Source organism: Anneissia japonica, unplaced genomic scaffold (genome assembly GCF_011630105.1).
Source record: "Anneissia japonica isolate Jap-2015-1 unplaced genomic scaffold, ASM1163010v1 scaffold573_len2283161_cov171, whole genome shotgun sequence".
Classification (NCBI taxonomy): domain Eukaryota; kingdom Metazoa; phylum Echinodermata; class Crinoidea; order Comatulida; family Comatulidae; genus Anneissia; species Anneissia japonica.
This window is the reverse complement of record NW_022719802.1, coordinates 2,078,075-2,088,291: the sequence shown is the minus strand read 5'-3', so window position 1 is coordinate 2,088,291 and position 10,217 is coordinate 2,078,075. Positions and strand designations below refer to the sequence as shown.

Here is a 10,217-nt window from a genome sequence, read left to right as displayed (position 1 = left end):
GTCCATTGATTCAATGAATTCCTTAATTGTTCATACTTAATATTGAATTTGAAGTAACTTTCTTCGGGTTCTAATTAAACTTGTTTTACGAAAGCAATTTTCAATTACAATTCAATTTTTATCGCGGTGCGCGATGTATTCGCGGTGGTGACGAAAAAAATGAGGAATTTTTTTTGCACACGAACCTTAAAAATATCTAGCCGAGCGTCCAATAATAAAAAATTATTGGACGCTGGGGAATAGGCAAATAACATTGCGAGTTACAGTGATGACGTCACGATTGACTAAAAATTATAAGTCAATTGTGACGTCATCAATGGAACTCCTAATGTTATTTTATTTTTTATTATTGGACGCTCGGCTAGATATTTTTAAGGTTCGTGTGCAAAAAAAATTCCTCATTTTTTTTCGTCACCACCGCGAATACATCACGCGCCGCGATGAAAATTGAATTGTAATTGAAAATTACTTTCGTAAAACAAGGCTAATTAGAACCCGAAGAAAGTTACTTCAAATTCAATAGTAAGTATGAACAATTAAGAAATTCCTTGAATCAATGAACCCTTATTTATAAACTAAACAAACTGAACGTTTAATAGGAATATTCTAGACCTATTTTAAAGACTCAAGGAACAAAATTAGATGTAGGTCTAGGCCTTAACAGATACGCCACGTACGTCAGTATTATATAGTGCCAGTAATATCAAATAGTATAAAACTGCAAGAGGTCCGACTGCCCTCATTTTGTATACAGGCAATGGAACGTTAAAAAGTACTCCCACGAAGGGGTGTGTCCTTCATAAGAACGTAAAAGTGCTGCGTTTCGAATTCTGTAGACGCGCAGCACGCGTTCGATATGAACGCACTTTACGTTCTGTTAAAGGCCACGCCCCTTTTGGGTAGTACTTTTTGAAATAGGATTGCGTTCCAAAGAATCCCAGGCAGGCGGACCTCTTGCGGTACACGTATGCTTCACGATACACATGTTTGACTAATGATTATTCATAAATACGCCACGTCAGCATACACTGCTCCCATTGGTGTACGTACGCCTAGTGATGCAGGTGTATTGAGAGGTAATAATTATTCATACCTTTGTAGACTCTTCTATAACATACAAAGGGTGATTATTATAATGCTAAACTTGTTTGTTCAATGAGGGATCATTCCATTTAATGTGTAGGGCCTCTTTAATTTTTAGTTATTAACTGCTGTTAGCCTGATCTAATATTTTAAAGCAATCTTCGTATGCTATTGGAATTGCAATGTGTGTTTAGATGTTTTTAGATGTTTGTATATGTGTGAGTTCTTGTCGTATGCCAAGTGTTCCTTGATTCTAATACAAACTTGGCAAGTGGTTTCGCCAATGTGGGTGGCACTACATCCCCCACAACTAAATTTGTATATTAAATTAGATCTAAAAAAAAAGATTTACTTTAAAAAAAAATGAAAAATAAATTTAAAAAACGAAAATTGAAACATTAAAAAAAAAGTGGTTTTTTTTCAATACTAATAGAAGACATACGGCAAGTGTGGTAAACTAACCTTTTTTTCTTTTTATTGGGCCTAACCGCTGTCCTGTATAAATAGCATTAACATTCTTAAGCCTTGTACCGACTATCAAATTTTATTTGACAAAAACCTACGGTATGCCTAAATATGGTAATGATAACATCACATCATGACCATAAGTAGCACATATGGGCATAACACATTTTTTGGCATTTTGATAGTCTGGACAGAGTTTCATTGTCATTTGTTTATTAGGTACCGGTACCGGTATGTATATTGTTACTATATTATCATTCATAATTATCTTTTATCACCTCTTAGCCGACTGAGCAGCTTAGCTCAGTCGGCTAATCTTGTGGAGATATCTAGGTCCCTGGTTTAATTCCCGTCGCCGCTCTCCTTGTGTTTGAGCTGAACGGCTTGAAATACAAGTTACGATGAGACTTAGGCCGTAGGTCCCTTGTACAATTTGGTCCATGTGCACGTTAAATAACGCAGCACTGTATACTCCTCGGAAAAGAGTAAGGAATTGTTTCCCGGTGTACTGCCCAATTCACCACCAGAAGGATCCCGAAACAAATCTTCAGACTTCTTGGGTTATCCTTGGTGTGATTACACCGAAATACAATTTATGTTTATGCTATGTTATGTCATTACTGTCGTCATGTCACTCCGTAGGTGTTTAAGGAGTTATTTGATCCAATCATCCTCCAACGTCATAATGGATATGGACCCGACGATATCCACACGACTGATCTTGATTCCTCAAAGATCCGCGGTGGCAACTTCGATCCTAAGTACGTGTTATCATCACGTGTACGAACTGGGCGGAGCATCCGTGGTTTAAATTTGCCGCCAGCCTGCACGCGTGGGGAGCGACGAGAAGTCGAACGTGTAAGTTTGTCATTACTCGAAAGCTGAAACGATAAATAATGTCTAGGCCTATATTAATTATTTCTGTTTTATCTCGATTAATAGATCTGATAAGTAAGCAAAGCAAAAAAGTAAATAATCAGAAAATCAGGAAAAATTGAATTGCATATCGATCTGAATTTTGGGTATTCATGTATTTTAGTCAAACCCCTTTGTCCACTTTATCCTATGATAATATTTCGGGTATTGCGATTTACCTGGCCGTAGGAAGTGATAAGACCATGCATGATTAATACCATTACCAATCAATATCGTTTGTAAGCCAAGTCCTTTCTTAAGACGCAACAGCATTTTACTGACAGTACTATATCAATAGTCATATTCTATTGTTCATCAACATAAACGTTATTTGAAACTGGCATACTGTACTATTTCTAATTTTAACAATAAAGACAAGCACCATATTAATCAACAATATAACATAATGAAATAAAAAGTAATAATAAGTAATATTGCACAGTGAATAAAAATATAAATTAAGACTTACTATATAGTAATACAGTTAAAATTATATAATAGAGTTGTAACACTTCAGGGCGGATTTAGGGGGGGCCGACCCGGCCCCGGCCCCCCTTTTGGGAAGTAAAAAAAGAAAAAAAAAAAAGAGAGGGAAAAAGAAAAAAATAATAGTTCAGAATGTCTCAAATGTTATGTTCGGGCGTCTAGAACACAAAAATTTCGCGGGGGCAAGCCCCCGGACCCCCTACGACAGTGTTGTCTCAATCGGCCAAACTTTCGGCCCCCCTTCCGGCCCCCCCTTTTGGACATTTCTGAATCCGCCCCTGCACTTACAAAAATACTTCATAATTATAAATTATTGCTAACAATAATTAAAATACTGACTCACAAGCATTATAATAAAGTAATTCTGAGATATTGAGCAAAAAGGATTTCTGTTAGCCATCTTTTTATGGACATAATTTTGTTGATAAGGGTTTAAATACACAAAAGTATTTTTATGATGAGTTTTTTTTTTTCTATAAGGCACAGATTTTATCTACCTTTTACAACAAAAATTATTTCCATTACATCTAATTTTTTTGTCATGATGAGAAAAAAATAACTTATTATTGGCGAGCAAAGTATTTTATCATTCCAATTACAGTAGAACCCCTATTAAAGGGACACCTTCGGAACACAAAAAAGTGTCCCTTAATAGGGGTGTCCCCTAAATATGGGTACCTCTATTCAGGGGACACTACGGTAACCAAAGCGTGAATTGTCCCCTTAATAGGCGTTTTTGGCATATTTTCATATTACGTAACATACAATTCTTCATAATTTTTTAAAATTGACATAATTAGGTAAATTATTACGAATTTATAGCAATAATTTTCAAGGCAAATACAATTCATTCATAATATGAATTCAGCAAAAATGTAATTAAAACAACAGTAGTTTTATATGTTCCCAATATTGTTTCATGATGAATGAATTGGAATCCTATAAAAGTGCAGGGATAAAAAGAAAAATAAATTCCAACGGTTAAGGGTCAAAGTTGACAAGTTGGTTTACAATTAAGTCACACATGCAGTATGCTTTACCGATATTCACTCTAAGGATTTGGGGAGAAAATTCTGGTTTATTGCTCAAATTTCAAAATTCATTTTTAAATTTTAAATAATTCCAATTTCTATTTATTCAGAAAACCCCCTGAACATAGAAGTAAAGTAGTAAGCTTACAATTGCCTACAATAACTTTAAAACAATAGAACAATTTCATTGAAAAGGATAAGTTATTCATACATATACCAGAATATTTTAAAATAAAAATCAAGAAGAAATTGAACAAATTCTCAAAATACAATTAAATCAATAGTAGGAGAGAATAGAACACCACTTAAACAGATACAAGCAAAACAACAAACCATCAAAATAATATTATTATTATTATTTTATTATTATTATTATTATTATTATTATTATTATTATTATTATTATTACTAATTATTATTATTATTACTAATTATTAATTATTATTATTATTATTATTATTATTATTATTATTATTACGTAGTCTAAACATGGAGGTATTATTGAGAAGGAGATCACTCGGCAAAGCTACGCGCACGCAGCGCTATGCAAATGAACCAAGATCAAAGTTGCCGCAGAGCGTAAAGAACGTTTGCGCGATGCCTTTGAAGTCCCATGACACCGGTAGCGTTTGGTGTGTGACACATTTGACTGGCAAATTCTCTGATGGTTTAAATGTTCGGTAGGTAATGACAGTTTCCTGCAATACTAGTAATTAAATCCATAGGATATTGGGGCTTTAGTTTACGAGTCATACATAGTTTAACCGTTCCATGTTTTCGTAAAGTCATTTTTATTATTAGTTTTCTTGTCCATTTTTTAGTGACTTGCATTCATTCAGTCGGTAGGGCCTACCTAGTACGGTCGGTAGGCAGCCTGTCGTCAATAGGTCCCACAGCGTACTTCTCTAATTGTCTAGCCCAGCCATGCATGAATATTACTAGCTCTAGGTAGTCCGCTTCACTGAAGTTCACTTTCGATAGCACACTGTAGTTCTCTTGGAATTTAGAGAAGGTGTAATTTATTAATTATACACAACATATTTTAAGGAATTCAAATATTTTATTTTATTCATATCATACTACAAACAAACAACCTGGTGCTACTACACAAACAAGTAATGATTTCATGAAATATTCTGATAATCGATTTAGGGCATAGGCCTAGCATAGTTTAGTTTCAAATGTTGATTTAATATTTAAATTTAATTTGTATGACAAACACCTATATTGCAATTTACATTTGTAATATTTGTGTACTTAATTGTCTCTTGAATCGGAAGACAGATTAGATGTGTATAAGAGACAGATTCATAACTTACCAAAGTTACGTGCCGGATCCTGATTTTAAACAGAGGGGCCCAGAGAAGAACTTTCACAGGTGGTCTATCTACCTCAGCTCCACCATGGTTGGGGCTGAGGTTATGATTATGGCACCTCTGGATGGCCAGAAATGGCACTCTTGACTTTAAATTTGAGTAGAATTTTCTCCTTTTTTTTCATTTTATGTTAAATTTTGAAAAATGGGGGGTGGGGTGGTGGAAGAATTTGAAACAATAATTACGATCTTTCATCGATAAACGATCAGCTTTATTTATAAGTCCCGTGGGAAAAACACATGAATGATACTGGATGAATGAGTATACGTATATCTCGACAACGTACCAAAGGTCTTGCTCAACCCCTGATTGTGATGTAATGTTTTAATTATACTGTATAACATATTTTATCCTTATGACAGTATTTTAGGGTGTTTTAGCAACAGGCAAAGTCGCAAAATTTGTTTGATCGATGAATTTAATAAAGTATTCTTGGTTGGTTCTTAAAATGCATTATTTGTCAGGAAATGCTGACCGTTTCCTCACTCGCAGAAAACACTTCTCATGGGCTGCCAGATATTATTCCTGCTGTCGGGAACCACTGCATCCGAGGAAGTGTGGGGTTCAATGTTCCCCGACAAAATGATGGCTTTGTCTATGACAGAGAGTCAAGGGGGTTCTATGCAGCCAGTGTGGTGCAGCTGTGCTCGTAATTGCTATCGTAACAATGCTGTGATTCACTTTTTTTAAAGAACACATTTTAAGAACAACGAGTCTGCAATTGCTTTCAAAATGAAAATTAAATGATAACAAATTGAGGCTGAGGTTCAGTGGCGTATCTAGAAGTCTTGAAATGGGAGTGCTGATGATGAGGGGGAGGGAGAGAAAGTGAAGTGGGAGGGGATCGATGATCAGTTCAGGGGCGCTAACCTTCAAAGGTGATTTTAGGTGATTTTTAACTACTTGCAAGTGATTTTCGGGTTGTGACTGGGGGGGGGGGGTGCGAGTAATTTTTGGAGGGGCGTGTGTTTATCATTGTCATCGCCTTCACAACTATTTATTTATATTAAAAATTATTTTGTACCATTTTCGCAAACATTGTAATAATTACACCAACTAAAATATGAACTGAGTGATTTGATTTATTGTAGTTGCCTTTCAATGTAATATTCAAGTACTCAACATGATCAGTGCTATTTCAATTTTTTTTTAAATTCAAAAGACATTTATTTTCTTCCATATAAAAACACAAATATACAATAAGATGAGATTTAAAGAACAAAACTAAAATGGAAGATGGCAAGATCCCGAGAAGATTAAGTTCTTGTGATGGGCATGCCAGGAACAAACAAGAAAACGAAAACAAAAATTTATAAAAAAAATTATAATTATGATGAATTATATTTGGTTAATATCATTATTCAGGTTGTCAAAAAAGCACTAGACGGGTTGAAAGGAGAACTACGAGGCACTTACTACCCTCTCAACAATATGTCAGAGAGAGATCAAGAACAGCTTATCAACGACCACTTCCTATTCGATAAACCAGTGTCTCCCCTTCTGACTTGCGCAGGGATGGCAAGGGACTGGCCCGATGCACGTGGAATATGGTAGATAATAATATCTATTTCACTTTTAAGCAACAGGCTTATAGAGAAATAGGCCTATTATTTAAACATCATCATCATCGATCATCGACCATCATCATCATAATAATATGTTGTTGTTATTGTTGTTTTTTAATGGTATTATTATCATTGTTTGTGTTAGCATTATTATTATTATCACTCATGATCATTAGTAATAGGCCTAATTATTTTCCTTAAGGCACAACGATCAGAAAAACTTCCTAGTGTGGGTGAACGAGGAGGATCATACACGTGTTATCTCAATGGAAAAAGGCGGAAACATGAAACGCGTATTCAAACGGTTCTGTGATGGACTTAAGGAGGTAAATACTTCAAGTCGTCACCTTAGCTTGACACACACAAATCATTAAAAAAAAATTAATAGCTAAATCAATACCTTGATGTACTTTACTTTTCAGGTTGAAAAGCAGATTCAGGAAAATGGCTGGGAGTTTATGTGGAATGAACATTTGGGTTACATTCTAACATGTCCATCGAACCTTGGTACCGGGTTACGTGCTGGCGTCCACGTGAAACTGGCAAAGCTTCATAAGGTGAGTTTTCAACGTAACAAGTCACAACTAATTCGTACGACGGTCCTACGAATGCCGACAGCGTCTGATGATTTTAAATGGCAGACTTAACGGGTTGTCATTAAAGGCGATTTGTTGCGTGCGTCTCTCGTCGTGATTCGTTTCATTCGTTTTATCCGTTACGCGTGCCGTCTTATGCGATTTCAAAGTAAAGCCTGTCACGCATGAGAGTGCTTACAGCGTCAAATTTGTGGCAAATGAACGTTAGTGTAATCGATTGACGTGTGCGATACGCTTAAAAGTCAATACTGTGCAGCATACTCTTGCACACTTCGTATTAGGCGCAGACAAGTCTGTAAATTGTGACGTACACATACTGCGCCGTAAGTATGGCAAGCCGTTTTATCATATACCTCTGAATTAGTGTGGAAATGCATTTAACTTAACATTAAATCAATTAGTGTTAAGTGCAATTGAATTAGTGTTAAGTGGAATTGCATTCAACTTAACATTTCGAGTTAACTGGTCGGTATCTGTGCGGATCGTCGTCAAAAACTATCCGTTGCACGCATGTTGTTGCGTTGTGTTCTCATTGGTTTTGACGATAACACAGTTTTAGCATGGCTCTCGTGACGTGCCTTCGTTTCTTAATCAAAGTTGAAGTGGAGTTAAATAGATTGGTGTACGACCGTCGCACGACGAATCCAACTCCGCTTTCTGTGAGCGCCAGACCACGCAACCCAGTCTGCTGATTGTCAGTGGTCGTCTGAACGGATCGTGATTAAAACGATCAGTTGCGCGTGCTTCGTCTAGTTGCGTTCTTCGTAGAATTGCGTCTGCCGTCGACCGTCGGGCGGAGTGAGTGCCCGGCTTTAGCCTACAGAATGGCAAATAGGCCTATCTCATAAGTTGCCTCTGATGTGCCCAGTGTAAATAGTGTGAAAGTTCACGATCATTTTCCTCTATCCTCCTATAGCAGGCCTACATGAAATTATATGTAATTGCGATTACTTTCTAGGACCCAAGATTTGAAGATATTCTGGCTAGCCTTCGTCTACAGAAACGCGGTACTGGAGGAGTTGACAGTTCCACAGAGGGTGATACATTCGACATCTCAAACCTTGATCGTCTGGGTCAATCAGAGGTAAGTAATTGTTTTTTACAATTTACTATTCTGTTGCCTTATTCTAATCTGACAAATGATACAATGTGATGTAACAAAGTGTAACACTTATAGCGCATGTGAATACAAAACATTCGTGTAAAACTCGTGTAACATTATTATTGCTACATTTTATGTGAGTTAAAATTAACTTTAATGTAGAGCCACGTATTTGATGTTGTATTTGAGCGTCATGCTTTTTTAACTTTTCGTTTCAGGTGCAATTGGTTCAGCGTGTAATTGATGGCGTAGAACTTCTTATTTCAATGGAAAAAAGACTTGAAAGAGGGCGTTCTATTAATGACCTTATTCCACGCAATTAAAAAAAAATCATGACAATAGTAATCTATGTAGAATATATTGTGTAGAATATATACATTTATAATTAAATGTAGATACGTCAAGCTTTATTGTATATTTAACAAAACTGTATATAAATTTTATTATATATATATATATATATATGTATAGAACATATAAAACTTGCAAAGGGTACGAATAAAAGCTTAATAGGCATATAGACATCGTATTAATTTTTGCAATTTAATGGTACAACATTGTATATAGGCCTACGATTAGGCCTACAAACGGTAATCCCGTAAACTAAAGAGTGAGTAACGGGGGATGGGGGGGGGGGGGGGAGGGGTCTACATATAGGTAGACTCTAAAATCTTTAAATAAGCCTTTAAAACCCTTAATGTGTCGACGCCCGACCACGCCTACGAGCGGCCGACACGTTCATAAAAGCAGTGCGACGAGGCACTCTCACCACGCGCGGATCCAGACCTTCGAGAACCGTTCTCCATGGCTACAGTCAGAATGAGAGCTAATTTTATATCAATTTTATATATATTTATCAACGTAGACTGTTGAGTTTTGTATTTTGATTTATATCACAATAAATGGTTAATCAAGAATCAATCACATGGAGGATGTGTGCGTTGATTCTTATAGCCTTATTGAAAGGCACATAATTTACTACTGTATTACTATTAATATTTAATATTATTAGTTTAACAAATGTTTTGGAAAAACATGTCTTTATTGAAGTTGGTTGCATAGTTGCGAACTTAAAGTTAAAATCATACGAACACACTTAAAAGCTGAAATTTGACACATCTAATAAAAAAGTCAAAAATTACCACCAAGCACTGAGAAACAGCAAATGAATATGGCACCAAAAGAAAAACAACGGCAGGAACGGTATATTAATTTAAATTCAAGCAGCTTTGAAAGTAGAAAAGAATTTTTTTTGAAATACTGGAAAACGGAAACGATATCTACTTAATAAGTGTATAATACGGTACTACTGGCAACTAAAATTGTTTAAATTCAAACAAATACGGCTCGTGTAAAGGTAAAACGTAGGATCTTCCAGGGACTTGGAGAGAGGAAAAGGAAAGTCTAAGGGAAAGCGATTACTACTTGGCAAGTTCGTCTAGTACTAGGATATACTGAACGTTCAATGCCGCTAATGGGACAGTACTGTTGGCACAGTCCCACACAATTATTCTGTTGGGTCCACAAAGAATGGGGTCCACAATTTAAAAAAGTGTCCAGATTTCTCATACTTTGTGTAAAATGGGTCACATTTTAAG

General features: G+C 35.9%; 1 protein-coding gene across 1 annotated transcript in view; it reads left to right on the top strand.

The window, feature by feature from the left end:
- The window catches only part of LOC117111046 (creatine kinase U-type, mitochondrial-like), an 11,129-nt gene extending 2,138 nt beyond the window's left edge, over positions 1–8,991 (top strand). Inside the window, exons 2-7 of the mRNA XM_033253928.1 lie at positions 2,191–2,406; positions 6,722–6,906; positions 7,124–7,247; positions 7,344–7,478; positions 8,476–8,601; positions 8,838–8,991. Of these exons, the coding sequence (XP_033109819.1) occupies positions 2,191–2,406; positions 6,722–6,906; positions 7,124–7,247; positions 7,344–7,478; positions 8,476–8,601; positions 8,838–8,942 (891 nt within the window). The 3' untranslated portion in view covers positions 8,943–8,991. The remainder of the gene's footprint in view (positions 1–2,190; positions 2,407–6,721; positions 6,907–7,123; positions 7,248–7,343; positions 7,479–8,475; positions 8,602–8,837) is intronic.
- Positions 8,992–10,217: the final 1,226 nt, after the last annotated feature.